This window comes from Schistocerca nitens, chromosome 1 (genome assembly GCF_023898315.1).
Source record: "Schistocerca nitens isolate TAMUIC-IGC-003100 chromosome 1, iqSchNite1.1, whole genome shotgun sequence".
NCBI lineage: Eukaryota > Metazoa > Arthropoda > Insecta > Orthoptera > Acrididae > Schistocerca > Schistocerca nitens.
In genome coordinates, this window is record NC_064614.1 from 472,545,209 (window position 1) to 472,568,937 (window position 23,729).

The following is a 23,729-nucleotide window of genomic DNA, read 5'->3' on the forward strand; positions in this document are numbered from 1 at the left end:
ATAAATATGTGATTTACTAGTCATTGCCGATGTACTTAGACGCTGTTTTAAGTTTCAGGCTAGTACATGCGTGTGATGATGGACAGTGTTGAGTTATCCACTGTGATAGTGTTAATTGACTCCTTGAGATTACTCGGGAGTAGTGATGGGTCGAACTCGTTCATTCCCGTGAACTACTTCATTCATTTCACTCTTTGCCGTGAAGCGTTCAAATGAAGTAGTTCATTCATGAAGTACGGAAGCCTGGCGAAGTTGCCCAGTTCGCCGCTCAGCTGCGGCTACGCTCGCTTCGCCTCGCTCGTACAATAAAGCTTCGTAATACTTCATAATTTTACCAACAGATGGCCGAACTATGCAGTAACGTGCACGCAACGTTTTGCGCTCTTATAGCGTCTGAGTTAAATAGAGCATGGTCGAAGGGGACAAAGGAAAGATAAACAGAGAAGCCTGTCACATATAAAGAAGGTATTACATTTAATCTTGCTCGACATTTTCTCATGGTGCGCCCAAAAAAGTCTTTATCTGCCAAATGAAACATTATTTGTTGTATTCATGGACTGAAAACTAGGGCTACCAACGAAATGCACCCCAATTTTATGTTCCTTTTAAAATTTAATCGCCGGCCGAAGTGGCCGTGCGGTTAAAGGCGCTGCAGTCTGGAACCGCAAGACCGCTACGGTCGCAGGTTCGAATCCTGCCTCGGGCATGGATGTTTGTGATGTCCTTAGGTTAGTTAGGTTTAACTAGTTCTAAGTTCTAGGGGACTAATGATCTCAGCAGTTGAGTCCCATAGTGCTCAGAGCCATTTTTTTGAAAATTTAATCCAAAATAGAATGAGTATGTTTACCACTGTCACAAAGTCTACACACCTACGTTAAGTAATTATTCAGAAGTTTTCCTGTAGATTTTATTTTTGTTGAGAATAATAACCCTCCAGATTCAAAACGTTAACTGTCACCTTTAGTCATTGGTACGATTTCAGGTAAAATCCCTCTTTTAGTGTTATTAACAAACATTTATTTTCATGTCGGCTGTGCGTGCTCACACAGCCAGCCTCTTCGTTTGTATCTTTAATATTCATTTGTCTGCAAGCGCTGCCAACGGTAGGCTACCCGTAGACGTGAAGTTTAACTGCACAAATAGTCACGGGTAATGATGTCAGCACTGCAGGAAGCAACTGACGCTGCTTTCCCCTCGCCCCTCACCGCCACAACCCGTCGTAAACCTATCGTTCCCAACAAACACCGTTCGATTCGTCGACAGGCAGTAGAGGGAGGACTGAAGAGAAGTGATGTAGCGCTGATGTAGTGGGGGAGGGAGAGGGGAAGGGAGTGAGTGAACTAGAAAAAAGTGAGGAGTGTGTTATCTGTGAAGAGTTTGAAGTACCAGTTCATTGAAATTGAGTGGTTAGTTCACACTTCACTGGAGTGAAGCGTTCATTTGAACGACTCATTCACGAGCTCCCCATCACTGCTCGGGAGTGAGTTTTTCCGAAAGATTTCAGTGAAACGGACGTTCTGGAAATGCCGTTACACAGGCAAGTGAGATCAAGCGTGCCGCACAGGTGGGCGCAACAATACTGGCGAGGCGGAGCCGCTGTCGACTCTTGTGCCGCTGTCGGCATTCATTGTACTTGCGGGTACGGAAGGCGGAGTTGTTTTTCTTCCCGGAGAGCTGATGTGAAAGAATTCTGCTGTCAATATTTATGTTTTTGTCGATGTGCTGTATATTATTTTCTTGTTTAGCGTTAAGTGGACTCTCATGGCGAGAGTATTAATTATGAAAAGGTTATATAAAATGTGTATTCTATGTAATTAATTATTAATTTGCGTATTTTGATACACCTGTTTTTTATGACCATGTACTCTGATTAATTTTGTAAATAGTATTCCATTTCTTGGTACTGTTAGGAATTTTCATTTTTTGGATAGCTAAACCATTTTCTATGTTTTCTATGAATTTTAATATGTTGTCAACCTGTTTTCTTTTGTGTAAGATGACAGAGAGGAATAAGATTAGGAGTGCCTCCACTCAATTATTATGGTCTAAAAATTGGTTTATGGTTAATTAGCCTAATGCTAAATTTTCTTGATGTTTTGAGCATATGCATTTCCGCTGTTTTTTTTTCTTTTTGGAACAGTTTCTGAGTCTGTTTAGGTTACACGAACATCCTCAGACAATGTGGGGCACGTGTAACGCCGGAAATGCATATCCTCCTGTTTCCATCTATTGCACTGCAAATTTTTTTCCTTATTTTGTTACCTGAAGATATAACATTTCTGTGTCTTTGTATATTGTAATTGTTTTACTATTTGTATATTTATGCATCAATTTCGATGTATAATTGGTTTGTTTTGTAAATATTATTTGTATTTTACGCTGGGTCTTGCCTAGGGAAAACTATGCTGTCGAACGAATACATCGATAGGTCGTGTGGAGAACCAAAGTGTTCAGGGTCTTTGGTAGTGTTAACTCTGCCGCGTGGAGCGCGAGCAGAGGGAGTCTGGCTGGAGTAGTGCAGTGGAGTAGGTGTGTTGTGTGACGCTCCCGCGAGTTGCCGCGCTTTCGGGGTTTGGCAGCATGTAATTGCGCTCGAATTGCTATGATAGTTTCTGACACGGTGTCGCGGACGGGAAGCATTAGCTGGCGCACATCAAGAGCCCGTTTCGCCTGGTGACCGTGTCGAGAAGAAGGCGCGCCAACATCCAGCTTCTGCAACAGCGACGGCCGACAATGAGTGACTGTCGTCACCTGCTCGACCGACGACTGCAATCGTTCAATCAACCAACAAGGAAGACTGGAAGCACGTAAAGTTTTAGAACTGTATGGCAGACCTCAGCTTTTAAAATTGTTGCATCACAAAATTACAGCAACTTAGGATGAACCTTTGTTACTCATTGTCCCAATTGCATTACCAAGCAGGGTCCCTTCCTTTTCCGGAATGAACCCGAGTATCGTTGAAATTCAAACGCCAGCATTAAAGTAACATCACTCGATTTCACTGCTTTAATTTCAAAGTTCAGTTAAGGTATTCATAGCTGGCTACAATATTTAGATTACACAAGCACAAACTAAGAGTGCGAGTTTTGTTACCGTATTTTAGCTTACCTGTGACTGCAGCTCAGCTTGGTACGTACTAAATTTTACTATTGTTAATTGTTCAGAATCATTTAATTCAAGTTCAAAGTCAAATCTCTTATTTCTAAATTGCGTAGGTTCAAGTAGCTTTTGAAATGATTGTTGAGGTAGCCCAAGACTAACCGTATTTTACTGAATTTCGATGTGCTTCAGAAACAAAGCTCACTATTAATTTCAGTCACTAAATCAACTTTCAATTTTCCGGTTTTATTAATTCTCTTGCTAAATTAAGTCAGAGTGTAGCGAAATTTATTACTTCTGACAAACTTTCAGTTTTCACACTACACATGTCAACCTTCAGTTGCCACGCTTCTAGTGCTAATTATATGTGTAATAACCTTTCTTTTTCAGTTACTATAGTAATAGTCCATAGGACTGGCGACCGTAATTTCCCCCAAATCTCAAATATCTAATTACCGCTAGTTAATTGTTAACGTAACGGCCGCACATTTACTTTCTTTATTAACTTTACCCCTTTTCAAAATTAATTTCCACCAGTTTCATTTGCATTTTTCCTTTCATTTAGATGTAACCCTTTCCTCCCTCTTTACCGACAGATTAACTTCGGTGACGATTGCTTTTCCCAAATTTCCATTAGGTACATGCGGTTTAATTTTTTCCTGTCATTAAGGTCGATAAGTGAGGGGAAGGTTACAACACTTTCACCTTAGCAGAGCACCAATAACTCATAAAACTCTGTTTGATAAATTCAATCACTCTTGGTCCGAGAATGATAATTGTTACGTTCAGCGAGTCTGATCAAACAATTTTTTTTTCTCCTACGCTACCTCTGGTGATCATTCTTGTTGTGGTAGTGGTCTTAGGTCCTGAGACTGGTTTGATGTAGCTCTCCATGCAACTCTATCCTGTACAAGCTTCTTCATCTCCCAGTACCTACTGCTACCTACATCCTTCTGAATCTGTTCAGTGTATTCTTCTCTTGGTCTCCCTCTACGATTTTTACCCTCAATGCTGCCTTCCAATACTAAATTGGTGATCCCTCGATGTCTCTGAACATGTCCTACCAACCGATCCCTTCTTCTAGTCAAGTTGTGCCACAAGCTCCTCTTCTCCCCAATTCTATTCAATACCTCCTCATTACTTATGTGATCAATCCATCGAATCTTCAGCATTCATCTGTAGCACCACATTTCGAAAGCTTCTATTCTCTTCTTGTCTAAGTTATTTATCGTCCACGTTTCACTTCCATACATGGCTACACTCCATACAAATACTTTGAGAAACGACTTCCTGACACTTAAATCAATACTCTATGTTAACAAATTTCTCTTCTTCAGAAACGCTTTCCTTGCCATTGCCAGTCTACATTTTATATCCTCTCTACTTCTACCATCATCAGTTATTTTGCTCCCGAAATAGCAAAACAACTTTACTACTTGAAGTGTCTCATTTCCTAGTCTAATTCCCTCAGCATCGCCCGACTTAATTAGACTACATTCCATTATCCTCGTTTTGCTTTTGTTGATGTTCATCTTATACCCTCCTTTCAAGACACTGTCCATTCCGTTCAACTGCTCTTCCAAGTGCTTTGCTGTCTCTGACAGAATTACAATGTCATTGGCGAACCTCAAAGTTTTTATTTCTTCTCCATGGATTTTAATGCATTGGTGAACATAACCTTCTGTTTCCCTTTTCCTTCAAGCGACAGTAGTAGCAGGGACCATTTGTGTAGAATGTATTTGCGCCACATTATATTCCATCACGTCCGCACGCATACGCAACCCCCATTTACTTACTTTGCACACACGGGCTCAGTGAAATGTTTCGCATATGCATAGATGAGTAGAGATAAGTATAGACGTGTACGTCATATTCCGATAAACATAAATGAGAAATGAAATTTAATATAGAAACTAGTTACTGTTTAGCACCAGGAAGAATAATTACCATTTTGTAAATAAATGTATAGGACGAATTACAGCACAAGACAGCTCTTCGAGGCAAATTTCCTAAATTAAAACTGCAAACCACTGTGTACCAGCAGCGTTTATTTTGTTTCTGCATTTCTGTCTGCAGACCTTATGAAGAAACATCAAGCGCTCCCCTGTTTCATAAATAATTGACTTCTCGTGCACCATAAAATGATTTACGGTAATAGCTTTTAGTATCTTACTCATCCAGGGAACTTTCAGGGATGATAAAGTCTAAGAACATATCCAAAACATTTTAGTTTTTAACTCAAGATCATAAACAAAGTTCTTAAAGCAGTCACTCTGTGTCTCATAGGAACATTGAAGTCACCTGATGAAATCTAGGATTCAGGTCTTTTGTGGTACTGAATGTTCCATTATCTTTCGTTTTTGACAAATGTAACAAAAACAAGACTATGTCATTATATAGTTTATGGAGACAATTTGTTGAGCTCTGCGAAAATTTCTGAGGTTATTTTTTCGAAAATTTGAACCTCCTTTGAACCCTCCTTCTCACCCTAGACTCGTAAATACGAGCCTCTACATACATCAAGGACAAGATACAGGTATATACAGTAATTACGGCATGTTCACCAGACACTGTCGTCTCTAACTTCCTTCGCGAAAAACTTACTTTTCTTTATGCCAGTATGTACTATTTTCTGCTTTTATAAAGTGCAACGCCGTCGAAAGTTACTTCACTTTTCCATTTTCTGTGGTATGTTTATTTGAGGTGTAGGAGTGAGACTACCTTTCGAGTGGAAGCTGAGATTCAATATACCACAATGATAAGAGCGCACTGAACTTATCTTTGTAGTGGATTGCGAGATGAATGATCACACGTCAACAGACGCGTTACCTTTCGGTGGCGGACTGCGCAACCCGTGGGCAAGGGCTATCGATTTTATCTCACTTGTTGCTGAAATGCGTGGCACTGATATAAATAATCATCCAGTGTGGCACAGTTAATTTCACTCTTCGGCAGACACAGGTAACTAGCATATGCGCCTGGTAAGCGTTCCTGTGGCTTCATCTATTATTTTAATAATGTTCAAATATGCTGCTGTTACATGACCCACCGTAGATGACGTATATTGTTTCGTGTGTCTCTTGAGCTTAATTACTCACCAGTTCCGACCATATTTCGTTCATTGTAATGTGCACTGACATAGAAAAACGTTTTCGGCAGATTCATCCCTCACATGTGTGAATATGACATTAAAGACGGCGAGTTAAATATTTTGTGGTTGCAGAAATACTCAAATTGTATTCATAACCGTAATCTATATGCTACTACCATTTTCGGCCTTTGAAGCATTTTGTAAACTGTCTTGCTCAATAGTTCACAATATTTTCTCTGATATAAAGATTCTGATCCAGTGTGTGCCTCCAGATTATATAGTACAGCCGCTTTTAGTAGACCTTTTGGCAATCACTCCTTTTCATGTCCTTCTACTGCAGTCTGGTTTCTGTACAAGTTGTAGATGACCGTTCGCTCCCTGTATTTTGTTCCTGTCACTTTCAGTATTCAGTAAGAACATTCCAGTCAACAATATCAAAAGCATTCTCTAAATGTACTTCAGTCGCAGTCTCTCTACGACTTTATCGGACAGTTATAGAAACGGTATCATAAGCGTGATTTAGTAGCAAAATAATTATTATCTTCACTCATATTACGGTGGGGAACATCCTGTTTTAAAATTCAGTAAGTTCCGTATATTTCTTTATTTGGAAATTCAGTGTACAGAAGTTATTTTCATCTTGATAAATTGATTATTGTTGTCGTCGTCTTCATTCCGGACACTATTTGGAATGTCCTTTCAAGCTGGTCTGTCTCGTGCAAGACTCGTCATCTCTGCATAACTACTACAACCTACATTAAAGTATAGACTTTGCTTTCATGTAGTGACCGATGTCCTCAGCAGTTTCGTCCCTTAGGAATTCACACACATTAAAGTCTAAATGTGATCAGTGATGATGTCAGCTTCCAGCTCGAAAGCTTGGCTGTGTAATCAATGAGCGCTTGAGAACTGATTTAGGGTCCTCAAGTCATTCGCCAAAATTGAAAAATAAATAAGTAAAATAGAAACAAACTGCAGCCTTAGAAATTATTTTTACGAAACAAAGAGACCCGCAAATAGAATTCTCTTTCGAAAAAAATCGAGACGATCTTCACCCGACATCTGTTTGAATCTGCTTACTTTAGCTAAGCTTTTGTCTCCGTCTACAACTTTTACCCCCTCTCTCCCACATTTCCCTCCACCAGCAAATTGATGATTCTTGCCCCAGGATGTGACATATGCACCGATCCATTCTTTCAGCCATGTTTCACCTCTGCTTCCTTTATCCCCTTTTTTTTCAATACCTAGTTAGTTATTCGATCTAATCATTTAATCTACAGCAATGTTCTAAAGTGACACATTTCAAAAACGTCTGTTCTATTCTGGTCTGAACAGTTTGTCTTCCTCGTTTCATTTCCGTACAAGGCTACAGTCCAGACAAATAACTTCAGAAAACATTTCCTAATATTGAAAATTATGTTAGATGTTAACATATTTCTCTTTTTTCAGAAAAAACGTTTCTTACTAGAGCCAGTTTGCATTGTATATCCATTCTACTTTACCCACTGTCACTTATTTTGCTATCCAAATAAAAATATTCATCTACTACTTTTAGTGTCTGAGTCCCTTACCTAATTCGCTGAGCATCTCCTGTTTTTATTCGACAACATTTCTTTATTCTTATTTTACTATTGTTGACCTACATTCTATAACCTCTCTTCAAGACACAATATATTATGTTTAACTTTAGTTCTATGTCCTTTGCTGTCTCTGGCCGAATTGTAACATCACTGGGAAACTTCAGTGTTTTAATATTTATAGAATATTCCATCGGTTCGTGGAGGACCGTAGACATTAACTGTCTCTGAAGTAGAGTGGACGGTCTGTTTAGTATTAAGTTTTCCGACGATGACCTAGGAAGCCGAAACCCGGTTCATAACTAACTACTAAATAAATGTTATTGTGTAACATTAATTTGATGTTTTAATTTCTTATCTTTAAACGGAAAATTAATTTTCTAACTTTCTCCTTGACTGCCTTCACATCTTGTACAATCTACACACTGAACTACATCGAGGATATGCTAAACCCTGTCTCACTCCCTTTTCAAGTCCTTAGACTGCAGTTGTAGATAAACGTTCGCTCCCTTTATTTTGTTCCTGTCACCTTCAGTATTCAGTGAGAACATTCCAGGCACCGATGTCAAAAGTTTTCTCTAAATCTACAAATGCTACTGCCTCGGGCGTTGCTACTTTTCTCTGAAACCCAATTTGGTCTTTCCTGAGGTCGGCTCTACCAGTTTTTTTCCATTCTTTTGTAAATAATTCACGCCAGAATTTGGCAACCATGAATGATTAACATAATGGTTCAGTAATATTCACACTTGTCAGTACCAATATTCTTTGGAATGGGTGTTATGTCGTCCGTCTTATATATCTTGAATACCACGTTGAATAGCTTATTCACGGGTGCCTCTCCAGAGGAGTTCAGTAACACAGAGAAATGTCGTCAACTTCAGGGGACATGTTTCGACTTTGGTCTTTCACTGCTCTGGCAAAATCTTCTCACAGTGTAATATCTCTCATCTGATCTTCATCTACTTTCCTTCCCCTTTCTATAACATTGTCTTCAAACTCGTTTCCTTTCCAGATTCCCTCCCTCTTTCAGCTTTCTATTCTTTACTTAGTACTGGCGTGCCATCCCAGCTCTTTATATTCCTAAAGGTGCCTCTCATTTCTCCACAGGTGTCTTTAGTTTTCCTACAAGTGGAATCTATTTTTCGCAGCTTTGAATTTCTTCTTTAGCCAGTCCTGCATTGCATAATTGATTTTCTGGCTGATTTTTTAGAGGTCTGCATTCCGTTTTGCCTGCTTCATTTGCTGCATTTTTATATTTTCTGTTTTCGTCACTAAATATAATACCTCGTGTGCTATTCACAGATTTATAATGGACCTTGTTTTATTGCCTGCATGATCCACTGCTTTCTTTAATATCTCGTCTTCTGTTGTGCTCCTTTACTCTGTTTGTCATTCGTTAGATCTTACTCCCCTTGAAACCAGCGGCAATCTCTGGCCTTTTCAGTTTATCCAGGTCTCATCACTTTAATTTCGCACCTTTCGGCAATTACTTCATTCTTAATCTGCAGTTCATAACCAGTAAATTATGGTCAGATAGTACATATGTCCCTAGGAAAGTTTTGCAATCTTAAATTTTATTTCGAAATCTTCGTCTTTCCATTATTTATTCTGTACAAAAACTTTCGGTGTCTTGAGGGACCTTCCACGTAAACAGAGTGATTCCGTGATGGTGTTACAAACTTTCAGGGAAGATGGAGAAGGATAAATGCATCAATTTGAGGTAACCATCTAGTCGAAAGTTACAAGGTAAAATCATTCTGATACATCAAACTGTGGCATGCGTGTACCGGTAAGTTGTTGTTACGATTGTAGGCTAGGCATCTTTCGGAGGTAGTTGTATGGACCAAAACAAGAAAAGAAGTATAGTAAATATCTATAAAATCCCACACCAAAAGCGCAATAGGCACTTATACAGTGAAGACATGTTTTTCACAGTATTGAGGATGAACAAGTGTTCCTAGATCTCAAGGTATTCATTTTAGAGCCAATGTTTACTAGGCTCTTTTTCTTGTTTTCGTCCATACTACCACGTCTGACAGTTGCATACCCCACAATCTTAGCAACAACATGCATTTTACTGTCAGAGGTATCAGAACGATTTTCACTTACATCTTTGGACGAGGTCGTTTCCGGACCAGGGTCTCTTACTTCAAATTGATACATCGACCCTACTCCATCATCTCTAAAAGTCATCAATGAATCATCCCGCGCCGGCCGGTGTGGCCGTGCGGTTCTAGGCGCTTCAGTCTGGAACCGCGCGACCGCTACGGTCGCAGGTTCGAATCCTGCCTCGGGCATGGATGTGTGTGATGTCCTTAGGTTAGTTAGGTTTAAGTAGTTCTAAGTTGTAAGGGACTGATGACCTCAGATGTTGAGTCCCATAGTGCTCAGAGCCATTTGAACCATTTTGAATCATCCCGTATAAGCTTCTTTCATGTTTCTTGAACCAAGTGTGAGCAATCACTCGTATGATGTAAGTGTTATAAGCTCTTGAGTTCTGGCCACACATGAACCAATCGGGTCCGACCGACCGGCATGTCATCCATCAGTCAATGGCGTTATGTGGATGTTGTATCAAGTGGTGAGAGTCAGCACACCGCGCTCCCAGTTGTTGTAGGGTTAGCAGACCTGCTGCCGCCACCATTCACGAGTGTGACTAGGAACCACTTGAGTGCGAGGTCGCAACTGCAGCCTTTAGTAGGGATCATACGAAAGTGCTGTTTTAACTACTATGATAGGAAAAATATAGATGCTAATAACTCATCATGTGAATCAGGAGGGCGACAGAAAATGAGCGTCCGGGAGGTGCAGAAACCAACCTTCTCCGGGAAGAATGTATTACACTTCACAAAATGGACACCATCGACATTCAAGAGATGTTGAAAGCAAACCATTAACTTTCTCCATTAACACCGAATAAAAAATGGTGCGCCACCTTGATCACTAAGGTTCGCATCATCAACATCGAAGGCGAAATCCTTGGGAGTTGTAAACCGTACAGGACGTTCTGCTAGGAAACCTCTCTAAAAGAAGGCATATAGAATCATATAACAGGGTGAAGAGAACTGGTCAAATGTGATGGCATGCCATGCAACCCAATATGAAACAGTATGTCGTGGATCTTATCATGACACTTGATATCCTTTACGGCGTAGCTGAAGATAACTCCATAGGCACGGAAAGAACAGACATCCAGAGGCAGGGAAGATCGGGCGCTAATGACCATAGCAGTTTTGCGCCCTAAAACAAAAAAACAAAAAACAAAAAAAATCCAGAGGCAGGATTTGTCCAATAGTTCCGTGTGGTATGAACCGTAATGTCACACATTTCTCAGGAGGGATAGATTCCCCTACTGGAGTATGATCTTCATACGCACACCAGGAATCAATCAAAAGCAAATTAGTTTGACCAGCTATGGACCAAAAGCAGTGCTCATGCCGTATTGCAAATCTTTTACGCTCATTTTCCCACCCTTGCTTGCTGTGACGTAAATATTCCCTACTGCCCTTGCAGAGCACCTCCAATTTCTTGCAGCACAGTAAATAAGATTAACGGTCAGCATAATTGTATACGAATCAGTTAAGGCACTGATGTTCGTTCATCTTGATACAGCTCCATTGGTACCTCTAACTTCCAGGGTTCCTTTCATAAGCATTTCCTCTTCAAATCCCGACTGGTCGGAGTTGAAAACAAACTCCTTACTGAACGATGGTATAAGTTTGTTTATCTCATCCACAAATTTTCGGGACGATTCCGCTGTTTGCTCTGCACCGTCAACTTGACGCTTCAATTCTGTAGCAAATGTTTGAAGTTACATAAGCATCCACTGTTTGTCTTGAAATCACTGTAATCTATGTCACTCGCAATTTGATGTGCATTAACGTAGTAGCTCACTATCATGGACATCTTGTAAACTGTATCGAGCATCCTTGAAACCAGTTTTTGTAACAATTGCGCCTTATCCTCCATCTTATGAACTACGCGGTCATATTGCTGCGGACTTACTCGAAATCTGTTCATAACTTTTTCTTTTTTTTACTATGTTGCGGATGATGTTCCATGTACGTAATTACGTTCAGTACCCGCTCCTTGGACAACGATTGTCATTTATTTCGTTTCACTGGAGACGGGATTTGTGGCACCGTTTCTGACTAGGCTGATGAACTACATGGCTCGACACCCGTTTCAATATCACATACACTTGTCTAGAACGTACCGTCATCATTGTACTCCTCATTTATATTGCCCGCACGGTTGAGGGTATTCGACACCAAACATTCCAATGACTCATCTTGCAGAAACGGTAATATTTCATCTGTCACTTCTTTTTCACTCTGGGAAAGAACTTGGGATCCTTTCTGACGAAATGTCAACTTCGGCAACTGTTGTTATACGTATAATGCATTGTTTACTTTGTTTATCGTTGCCATTGCTCTGTTTTGTATCACCAGACTTGTACTATAGCACCGTTGTGAGTTACCCTTCGAGTAAGCAGTTGAACCACGCTTCGTATCCTCATGCTGTACTCACCATTGGACAACTCCAGTCTCGCCCCCTGTTGCCATCAGCTGCCAATATTGTGGTTGCATGGCAGACAATACATGGGGCGTCAAATGCGGTAAACATCATTGGCCTATTACGACCTTGCACTCAAGGAGATCCTTGAGAGTGCAACCCGTTCCAGTCTTCCCACAAAGGAAAATTCCCTGGCAGTACCGGGAATAGGACCCAGTTCCCCTACATGACAATCAGCCATGGTGACTACTCAACGGAGGTGGACAGTGATCATGTGCTTGGTGGTAAATTCTACTAGGTGGCTTCCCGTTTCAACCTTTTACCCCATTCCATTATCCTCTCAAGTTTTTCCTTCCGTTCTATCTCCTGCTTCCGAATTCTCCGCCATCTCAGCGAAGTTTTTGTCTGTCTTAAGTATCTGAATATTATCTCTTCATCATCTGTGGAGGTATTAGGACTACAAAGTTGCACTACTGTGTTGGGAGTTGTCTTAGAGTTTATCTTGGCTACAGTTCTGTCACTATACTGCTAATCATAGCTTACCCACAATGATATTTTTCTATTCATTTATGGCCTATTCCTGCATTACTTCTACTTAATTTTGTGTTGATAACCTTGTATTCCCACGGGCAGAAGTCCTTTTTGTGCTGGCCCCGCGCTTCAACAATTCTTACCATATCTAGATTAAACTTTCTCTTTTTAAATTCTTTAATCTGCCTACCCGACTGAGAGTTCTAATATTCTACGTCCCAACCTGTAGAATGCCAGTTTTGGTTTTGCTGATGACAACATCTGCCTGAGTAGTCCCCGCGCGCAAACCCGAATGTGGGGCTTTTTTTACCTTCTCAATATTTTACTCAAGAGGATGTTACCGAAGACGTGAACTGTTCGTCCTCAGGAAATACAACGGGTGTAGTTTCCCCTTCCTTTCAGCCGTCCACAGCACCAACCCAAAAGGGCCATGTTGAGTTACGTTACCTGGTCATATCAGTCTGTCATCAAGATTGTTTCCCCTTTCCCCTTCAGGAACCACACGTTAGTCGGACATCTCAACAGATGCGCCTCTGATGTGGGTGCACCTACAGTGGGGCTATATGTATCGTTGAGGCACGCAAGCCACCCCACTGTGACGATTTTGTGATTCGTCATTATCTATTTTAAATTACAATTAGATAAGGGTTTTTTCCAAACAGCAGTACTGATTAATAACCAAGAATCCTTCAGATGACGAGAACAATGATTTCATCTGTGGGATATTTCGATTACGACAGAAATTGGGTAATATAATATGAATATCAGAGTGAATCAGTTTTCAGATGTTTTTAATAACTCATTTGAAAGGCTTATCTTCTGTGCTCGTTGTCGGTGCATACTTTATGATCAAGTAACCAGAGCCGCCAGTGCATCTTTGAGTTAATTTGTCGTAAGCCAGGAGCCCCAGTCCCACAAATTCAGTAAATTGTCTGCAAACATGTAGTTCAGGAATCAGTGGTAGCAATTACACGTATTCTGGGGTATTTAGAGTTACTTCTTTTGGATGACCACGATGTTGATAGACCTAAATTGGAACGATCACATAGATAATATTGCGGTTAGAGCAAACCAAAGACTGTGATTCATTGGCAGAACACTTAGAAGGTGCAACAGGTCTACTAAAGACACTGCTTACACCACGCTTGTCCGCCCTATTCTGGAGTACTACTGTGCGGCGTGGAATCCGCATCAGGTGGGACTGACGGATGACATCGAAAAAGTACAATGAAGGGCAGATCGTTTTGTATTATCGCGAAATAGGGGAGATAGTGTCACAGACATGATACGTGAATTGGAGTGCCAATCATTAAAACAAAGGTGTTTTTCGTTGCGACTGGATCTTCTCACGAAATTTCAATCACCAATTTTCTTCTCCGATTGCGAAAAATTGTTTTGGCACCCACCTACATAGGGAGAACCGATCATCACGATAAAATAAGAGAAATCAGAGCTCGCACAGAAAAATTTAAGTGTTCGTTTTTCCCGCGTGCCGTTCGAGAGTGGAACGGTAGAGAGACAACTTGAAGGTTTTTCATTGAACCCTGTGCGAGACACTTTACTGTGAATAGCAGAGTAATCATGTACATGTAGATGTAGAACTACTGAATTCTAACTATCGTTCCCTGCATCTTACGAACATACGTTTTGTCCATGTTCTGTGCGGTAGCAATGTCTCCATCAGGTTCTGAGCTGGAAGACTGACACTGGTCTTTGGCTTATCGAGTCCACGCAGTTAGTGTGCGACTCACGTTTCTCATTTTGAGGCAACGAGAACAATGTTGACGTCACACCGGCCAGAGTGATTGTGTATTTGCTTATCCTGGCAGCATATTTACTATTCAGAAGACGTACCGCCGAACACGAAGCGTATCTCATGCACGCTTAGCACCAGCTGTCTGCGGCATTCGTGACACTGTGCAGCCGGAATGGTTTCCTCTTCTTTTGACGCTCGGTTTTATGAAAGTGGGACATCGCTTAAGCGTAGTGCCTTCGGAGAATCCCCTTCAGGAGCTCTGTCGCTGACGAAAAAGTGAGAGGTAACTGATCTGTCCATTTTAATAACAGGTTTCGTGGAAATGTAAGCTTGCCTCTGTCTTGATTACGACATCGCAGAAAGATAGGAAGAAGTCTGACATGTTTGATGAGTTTTCCCGCCGGCTACGATGTACTGCAGATTTGCAGTTTGAAAAACTTCTTCGACACTTCTCCTCCACTGATTCATATTAGGACTCTTGTTGTATAGAAGATTACTTTCTTAACGGGGTGCATCGTCTTAGCTCATTTCTCGTTTCTGCTACTTTGTTTCAGTCTTGTCCTAGAGATACAGTCAGGCGACAAAAGTCATGAGTTAGGTATAGCCGGCCCTGGTGGCCGAGCAGTTCTAGGCGCTTCAGTCCGGAACCGCGCGACTGCTACGGTCGCAGGTTCGAATCCTGCCTCGGGCAATCATGTGTGTGATGTCCTTAGGTTAGTTAGGTTTAAGTAGTTCTAAGTTCTAGGCGACTGATGACCTCAGATGTTAAGTCCCATAGTGCTCAGAGCCATTTGAACCATTTGAAGTTAGCGATATGCACATAAACAGTTGGCAGTAGTACCGTGTACACAAGGTATAAAAGAGTTGTTCATTGTCGGAACTGTAATTTGACCTCAGGTGATTCATGTGGAAAGGCGTTTGGCGTGGTTATGGCCACTTGACAGGAATTAACAGACAATGAAGGCCGAATGGCAGCTGGACCTCGATGCATGTGACATTCCATTTCGGAAATCGTTAGGGAATTCAGTATTCCGAAGTCTACAGGGTCAAGACTGTGCCGAGAATACCAATTTTCACCATGGACAACGTAGTGGCCGATGGCCCTCACTTAACGACCAGAGCAGCGGCGTTTGCGTAGAGTTGGCAGTGGTAATAGACAAACAACGCTGCGTGAAATAACTGCAGACGAACGTCTCCGTCAGGGCAGTGCAGATAAATTTGGCGTTAATGTCCTATGGCAGCAGATGACCAACGCGAGCGCCTTTGCTAATAGCACGACGTCACCTGCGGGGCCTCTCCAGGGCTCGTGACCATATCGGTTGGACCCTAGACCATTAGAATTCGTGATTTAGTTAGCTGAGTCCCAATTTCTCGTGGTAAGAGGTGATGGTAGGATTATGGGGGGCGCAGACCCCACGAGGCCATGAATCCGAGTTGTCAGTAAGGCCCTGTGCAAGCCGGTGGTGGCTCCGTAATGATGTGGGCTATGTTTACACACAACTGATTAGGTTCTCTGGTGGAAGTGAACTGATCATTGATTGGAAATGGTTACACGGAGACCATCTGCAGCCCTTCATGGTCTTCATGTTCTCAAACAACAATGGAATTTTTACGGATGTCAATGCCCCATGTCACCGGCCCACAATTGTTCACGATTAGCTTGAAGAATATTCTGGACAATTTAAGCGAATGATCTGGTCACCCAAGTCGCCCGACATTATGGAGACTACTGGAGAGGTCAGTTCGTGCAAAAAATCCTGCTGCGCAATGCTTTCGCAATTTTGGACGGCTATTATGAATATCAGGAGCTCAGATAGAAACCCAGTTCTAAGCAAAGAAGGGAAGGCAGAAAGATGGAAGGAGTATATACAGGGTCTATATAAGGCCGATGTTCTTGAGGACAATATTATAGAAATGGAAGAGAATGTAGATGAAGATGAAATAGGAGATACGATACTGCGTGAAGAGTTTGACACAGCACTGAAAGACCTGAGTCGAAACAAGGCCCCTGGAGTAGACAACATTCCATTGGAACTACTGACGGCCTTGGGAGAGCCAGTCTTGACAAAACTCTACCATCTGGTGAGCAAGATGTATGAGACAGGCGAAATACCCTCAGACTTCAGGAAGAATATAATAATTCCAATCCCAAAGAAATCAGGTGTTGACAGATTTGAATATTACCGAACTATCAGTTTCATAAGTCACAGCTGCAAAACACTAACGCGAATTCCTTACAGACGAATGGAAAAACTGATAGAAGCCGACCTCGGCGAAGATCAGTTTGGATTCCGTAGAAATGTTGGAACACGTGAAGCAATACTGACCCTACGACTTATCTTAGAAAATAGATTAAGGAAAGGCAAACCAACGTTTGTAGCATTTGTAGACTTAGAGAAAGCTTTTGACAATGTTGATTGGAATACTCTCTTTCAAATTCTAAGGACGGAAGGGGTAAAATACAGGGAGCGAAAGGCTATTTACAATCTGTACAGAGGCCAGATGCCAGTTATAAGATTCGAGTGGCATGAAAGGGAAGTAGTGGTTGGGAAGGGAGTGAGACATGGTTGTAGCCTCTCCCCGATGTTATTCAATCTGTATACTGAGCAAGCAGTAAAGGAAACAAAACAAAAATTTCGGAGTAGGTATTAAAATCCACGGAGAAGAAATAAAAACTTTGAGGTTCGCCGATGACATTGTAATTCTGTCAGAGACAGCAAAGGACTTGGAAGAGCAGTTGAACGGAATGGACAGTGTCTTGAAAGGAGGATATAAGATGAACATCAACAAAAGCAAAACGAGGATAATGGAATGTAGTCGAATTAAGTCGGGTGATACTGAGGGAATTAGATTAGGAAATGAGACACTTCAAGTAGTAAAGGAGTTTTGCTATTTGGAGAGCAAAATAACTGATGATGGTCGAAATAGAGAGGATATAAAAGGTTGACTGGCAATGGCAAGGAAGGCGTTTCTGAAGAAGAAAAATTTGTTAACTTCGAGTATAGACTTAAGTGTCAGGAAGTCGTTTCTGAAAGTATTTGTATGGAGTGTAGCCATGTATGGAAGTGAAACATGGGTGATAAATAGTTTGGGCAAGAAGAGAAGAGAAGCTTTCGAAATGTGGTGCTACAGAAGAATGCTGAAGATTAGATGGGTAGATCACATAACTAACGAGGAGTACTGAATAGGATTGGGGAGAAGATGAGTTTATGGCACAACTTGACAAGAAGAAGGAATCGGTTGGTAGGACATGTGTTAAGGCATCAAGGGATCACCAATTTAGTATTGGAGGGCAGTGTGGAGGGTAAAAATCGTAGACGGAGACCAAGAGATGAAGATATTAAGCAAATTCAGAAGGATGTAGGTTGCAGTAGGTACTGGGAGATGAAGCAGCTTGCACAGGATAGAGTAGCATGGAGAGCTGCATCAAACCAGTCTCAGAACTGAAGACCATAACAACATAGAACAGCATGGCTCTATATTTCTGCGTGGGACTTCCAACGAGTTGTTGAGTCCATGCCACGTCTAGTTGCTGCAATATTCTTCTTCTTCTGTAGTGGTCAATCCAAGGATTGGTTTGCAACAGCTACAATAGCAGCTTGTCTCCATTCTGTGCGTCTTTCAGCTTTTCTCTTCATTTCTTTATAGGTGTTACATCCCACATCTTTCACGATTTGCTCCATGTACCTCAGTCGTGGTCTTCCTCTTGGTCTTTTTCCCTCGACATATCCCTCTATGATTGTGTTCAGGAGTCCTTTATGTCTTAATAGATGGCCTGTAAATTGCACTCTTCTTTTAACAATGAAACTCCAGAAGCTTCTCTTCTCACCTGCTCTTTCCAGAACCACTTCGTTTGTGACCTTGTCGATCCATTTTATTTTGAGCATGCGTCTATAGCACCACATTTCAAAAGAATTTAGCTTCTGCTGTTCCTCTGTCCCGAGAGTCCATGTTTCACACCCATAGCATGCCACACTCCACACACATGATTTCAAAAATCTTTTCCTGGTTTCAAGGCTGATGCTCTTAGATGTTAATGTTTTTCTTCTTGTTAAAAGCAGCCTTTGCTTGAGCTATTCTACTCCTCACTTCTGCCTTGCTCCTTCCATCCCTGGTAATATTACTGCCCAGATAAGTAAATTTATCAACTTGTTCAAGCAGTTCATTGCCTACATGAACTTGGACTTTCACTTGATCTACTTTGTCGCATGCCATTACTTTTGTTTTTGCTTTATTAATTCTCATATTATATTCTTCATTCGTAACTTTATCCATTCTATTCAGTAGGACTACAAGATCTTCTTCACTTTCAGCCAGGACAGCTATATCATCGGCATATCTTATCACATCTATTCGTTGGCCATGAATTACTACACCTGTCTGTGAATTTTCCCTTACTTTTTTCAGCGCCTCTTCAATGTATACGTTAAAGATAACAGGGGATAGTGCGCAACCTTGCCGGACACCTTTCCGTATCTGCACCTCTTCTTGTTTTGTCCGTCCACGGATAACTGCTGTCTCGTTTTTGTACAGGTTCCATATCATTTTTCTATCTTTATGGTCTATTCCTACTTTTTGAGTACCTAAAACATCTTAGCCCATTTAACATTATCAAAGGCTTTCTCTACATCTACGAAAGCTATGTATGTTTTCAGGTTCTTATCTAGTCGTTTCTCTATTATTAGTTTTAGAGCAAATATTGCTTCTCTGGTTCCTCTATCTTTCCGGAATCCAAACTGGTCTTCGGAGAGTGTAGCTTCGACTTTTTGTTCTATGCGTTTTAGGATAATTGAGGTGAATATTTTAGAGGCGTGAGTAACTAGGCTGAGTGTCCTATAATTTTCACATCTTGTAGCATTTGCCTTCTTTGGAATGGGGACCATAATGTTTTTCTCAAAGTCTGTAGGAATTTTACCCTGCTCGTACATGTTGAAAACAAGAGTATACAACTCCTGATTCAGTTTTGCTCCTCCAGATTTCAGGAGTTCGGCTGGGATATTGTCTATACCAGGCGATTTGTTGTTTTTCAATTTTTTTCAGAGCTAGTTCAAACTCTACCTTTAATATAGGTTCACCTATGTTGTGTGCATCTACTTCTGTTTCTTCTTCCATGATGTTTTCAGACAGGTTTGGTCCGCTGTACAGTTTTCCTATATATTGTTTCCATCTTCTTGCAACTTCATCATCGTCATCCAACATATTGCCATTTTCATCCATCACAGCCCTACATTTGTTTGTTCTGTTCAAATGGTTCAAATGGCTCTGAGCACTATGGGACTCAACTGCTGTGGTCATAAGTCCCCTAGAACTTAGAACTACTTAAACCTAACTAACCTAAGGACAGCACACAACACCCAGCCATCACGAGGCAGAGAAAATCCCTGACCCCGCCGGGAATCGAACCCGGGAACCCGGGCGTGTTTGGTTTGTTCTGTCTCCAAAGCAATGTCTCACACATTTATAGGCCTTGTCGATATTTCCCTTGCTCATGTTGTCCTCAACTGAAATACAGAGATCATCAAGGTATTTTTCTCTTGCTTGTTTTGCCTCTCTGTTGATTCTGTTTTTCAGACTCTTGTATTTCTCTTGGTCTTCCTTCTTCACAGAATTTTTTTAATTTCCTTCTTTCTTCCATCATATTTAGTAGGTCATTAGTGATCCATTCCTTCCTTTTCTCTGTCCTTTCTTTTCCTATTACTTCTTCTGCTGCTTCTAAAATACCAGTTTTTATTTTTTCCCAGCTGCTTTGGATGTCATTGCAGCCCTATGTACTTGTTTTCTTGTCTGTTTCTAGTTGATAGTGCTTCAGTGTATTTTCGTTTTTCAGGTTTGTCAAATCCCATTTACATGTACTTCTTCTTTTAATGTTCTTGAATTTTAGTTCAGTCGTCATCATAACGAGTATGTGGTCACTTTCCACATCACAGCCTGGATATGATGTGCTATCCTTAACTTGGTTTTTAAATCTTTGCTTCACTAATATGAAGTCAATTTGGTATCTGTTAATGTCACCAGGCATTTTCCAAGTATATCTTCTTCTTGGATGATGATTAAAGAAGGTATTTGTAATGCGAAGTTTATTTCTTTGGCAGAATTCTACAAGTTTATCCCCTCTTTCATTTCTTAATCCTAATCCAAAATTCCGTGCCACATCCTCTTCTTTACCTTCCCCAACAACGGCATTCATATCTCCCATGATGACAAGGTTTTCAGCTCCTTTAATTCTGCCAATTACTTCTTCAAGGTGGTCATACATCATGTCGATTTCATCATCCTCGTGCCTCGTAGTTGGCATGTATACTTGGATTATGATTGTATCTCTTGGTTTAGTTTCCAATCGGACATAAATTATCCTCTCACTATGTTGAACAAATCCTTTTACTCTTAACCCCATCTCTTTATTGAGGATAGTTCCCACTCCTGCAATCCAGGGACTGTCTTGTGCTGTTCCAGTGTGTATGATTCTGTAATCCCCTGACCAAAAGTCGCCAGCGTTTGGCCATCTCATTTCTGAGACTCCCAGTACATCAATATCCATTCGTTTCATTTCCATTTTCAAGTTTTCCAGTTTACCACATTTAAGAAGAGAGTTGACGTTCCATGTTGCTATCCTTCTTACATTAATGCTTTGGGATGTTGGTATCTCTTTAGTTGTCCCCGCCCGGAGATCCGAATGGGGGACTATTTTACCTCCGGAGAATTTAACCAAAGAGCTTTCCATCATAAGCTGTTGATACTTGGGATACCCGCCCGGGTCTTTAATGGAGTGGTTTCCCGTTGCCTTCTCCATTCTATGCCGTTGGCCACCTTGTGGCTCCTCCGCCTTTAGGAGCAGTTTCGCACCCCAAGGGCAAGAGAGTGCCCTTCCTTCTAGCCGCTCATCGGCCCTCCTAGAAGGCCGTTGGCACTTGATAGAAGGTAATCTCCTTATCCCGGGAGATATTCGGCTCAGTAGAAGTATAGGTTGGAGTTGTTGAGTCCATGCCACGTCTAGTTGCTGCAATACGCCGGACAAAAGGTGGTCCGACTCGGTATCAGGAGATATCCCCTGACCTTTGTCACCTCAGTGTGCAATTTCTGTGTGATCCTTGTAGATGAGTTCAGTCAGCCTGTGGCCAACCAGCGCCTGTTTCTTTCGCCCTCCCCGCCTCTCACTTTCCCTGTGCCCCCAGCTCCGCCGACATGCCTCGTGTAGCCGTGCTGCTGCTGGCGCTGACGACGCTGGCGAGCGCCGCCCACGGCGCGCCGCCCCACACGGAGGCCGCGGCGGGCAGGGCGCGCTACGACGGCCACCGCGTCTACCGCGTCCAGCCTGCCTCCAGCAGACACGTCGCCATCCTCCAGGAAATCCAGCGCCGATACCCGCAGGTAAGAACGCCACCACCAGTGTCACTGTGGGATGACATCTTAGAACAAAATTTCAAACTTCTTACAACGTACTCCAGTTAAGAGTTCCGGGCTGATTGGCCGTAGACGACATACGAAACTATTCACAGACGTTGCGTCCTCATCTGCGGTAAGTACCCTCAGAACTGTACCAGCAGTTGCTTCATAAGCTCGAGGAGGTGCTACATTAGGAAACTAGTACGGAGGGCACAACCGCACATCACGTCTCATTATACTGGTCTGATGAAATGGTAAATGATAGTTATTCTGTAACTCTTCAAGCTTTCCCGGCGATCTAATGACATCTTGGGTTGTCGGGTGTTCTGCCGGATAGCAGCGTCGTACTTGCACGATATTTCGGTCACGTAGCTCGTAACCTTCATCAGGTGCGACCTGAGACTGCTCCTCGAGTGGACCTGGTGCAGTATTTATGCCTATGGCCTTCCCCCTCCACCAGCGGCTGCAGGCGCTTCCTCTGTGGTCCGCGCCCATTCCCTGCGACCTGCTGGAGAAGTGGGACTGGTGGGCGCGGACCGCAGAGGGAACATCCAGAGCCGCAGTGGACAATAAACGGAGCGGCAACGCTCCAACAGGTCGTGGTGAGCGGGCGCGGACCGCAGGTGGAACGCTTGGTACCCCAGACCGTAGATGAAACCCACAGGAGCGGGGTTGGTGGGCGCGGACCGCAGAGGGACCACCTAGAACCGCAGCGGACGGAAAACGGAGCAGCAACGCTCCAGGAGGTCGCAGGGAATGGGCGCGGACCACAGAGGAAGCGCCTGCAGTCGCTGGTGGAGGGGGAAGGCCATAGGCATAAATACTGGACCAGGTCCAACGGAGCGGACATTCTGGACATCCGGAAGCTATTGGGCTTCAACGTGCAGCCGGAAACTCTCCCACCCCACCTGGACACGAAGCCACAGTGCTTCAAGTGCCAGGAGGAAGGGCATGTGGCAAAGCACTGCCGTAACGCCGCCAGGTGCGTCAGGTGCGGACGTCATCATGACACCCGCACCTGTAACAGCACCAAGGACGACAAACCGACGTGCGCCCGCTGCGGCGGTGAGCACGTCGCCAACTGGCGCGGATGTCAGGCCTTCAACGGCCGAAATCCCGCCACTGCAATAGAGACGGCGCCCCAGACCAAGAGGCGACGCCGCAGGAGGAGGAGGCGACAGCGTCCTGCAACCGCGGCGAGCATCGGAGGGGCAGCAGCGAGAGGAGGAGGCAACGCCGCGCGAACAACGGCGGCACCCGGAGGAGATTCGAGGACGGCCACCGCTCACGTGCGGCCGACCTCACCCACCGCCTGTGGCAAGGGCGGAGGAGGGGGACGGCAGCGCGACGCAGCGAGTGGGAAGACGGCGGCGACAGCTGGTCCCGACGTCGAGTCGGCCCTCCGGGAGGCGGAATCACGATTCCGCATGGTTCTCCACGCGGAGATGGAGGCCGCCTGCCTCACTCTACGTGAATCCCTTAGCCACAACACCAACAAGAAGGAGGCGCAGCACCAAGACGACAGGCTGGCAACAACAGCAGCACAGCCCAGTCGCGACCAGGCCACACAAACGGCCTGGCCTAAGAAGATGACAATAAGTCGAGCTGCACAGGCCTCGTTAGAAGGCAAGGGAGAAGCGGTTGCACGTCAGGACTCAAGCGTGCAGACCAAGGAGTTCGTCAACTTCAGGGCAGAACTTGTGAACGACGAACTCCTGGACGACGACAGCCCGCGAGACGAGTACCAGATGAGCTTCCTGCAAAGCAAGGAGCTCAT

At 43.0% G+C, this 23,729-nt stretch overlaps 1 protein-coding gene across 1 annotated transcript in view; it reads left to right on the forward strand.

The window, feature by feature from the left end:
- The first annotated feature begins 6,047 nt into the window (after positions 1–6,047).
- LOC126251925 (zinc carboxypeptidase-like) overlaps positions 6,048–23,729 on the forward strand; it is a 66,619-nt gene continuing 48,937 nt past the window's right edge. Inside the window, exons 1-2 of the mRNA XM_049952680.1 lie at positions 6,048–6,080; positions 21,742–21,937. Coding sequence (XP_049808637.1) covers positions 21,752–21,937 — 186 coding nt within the window. The 5' untranslated portion in view covers positions 6,048–6,080; positions 21,742–21,751. The remainder of the gene's footprint in view (positions 6,081–21,741; positions 21,938–23,729) is intronic.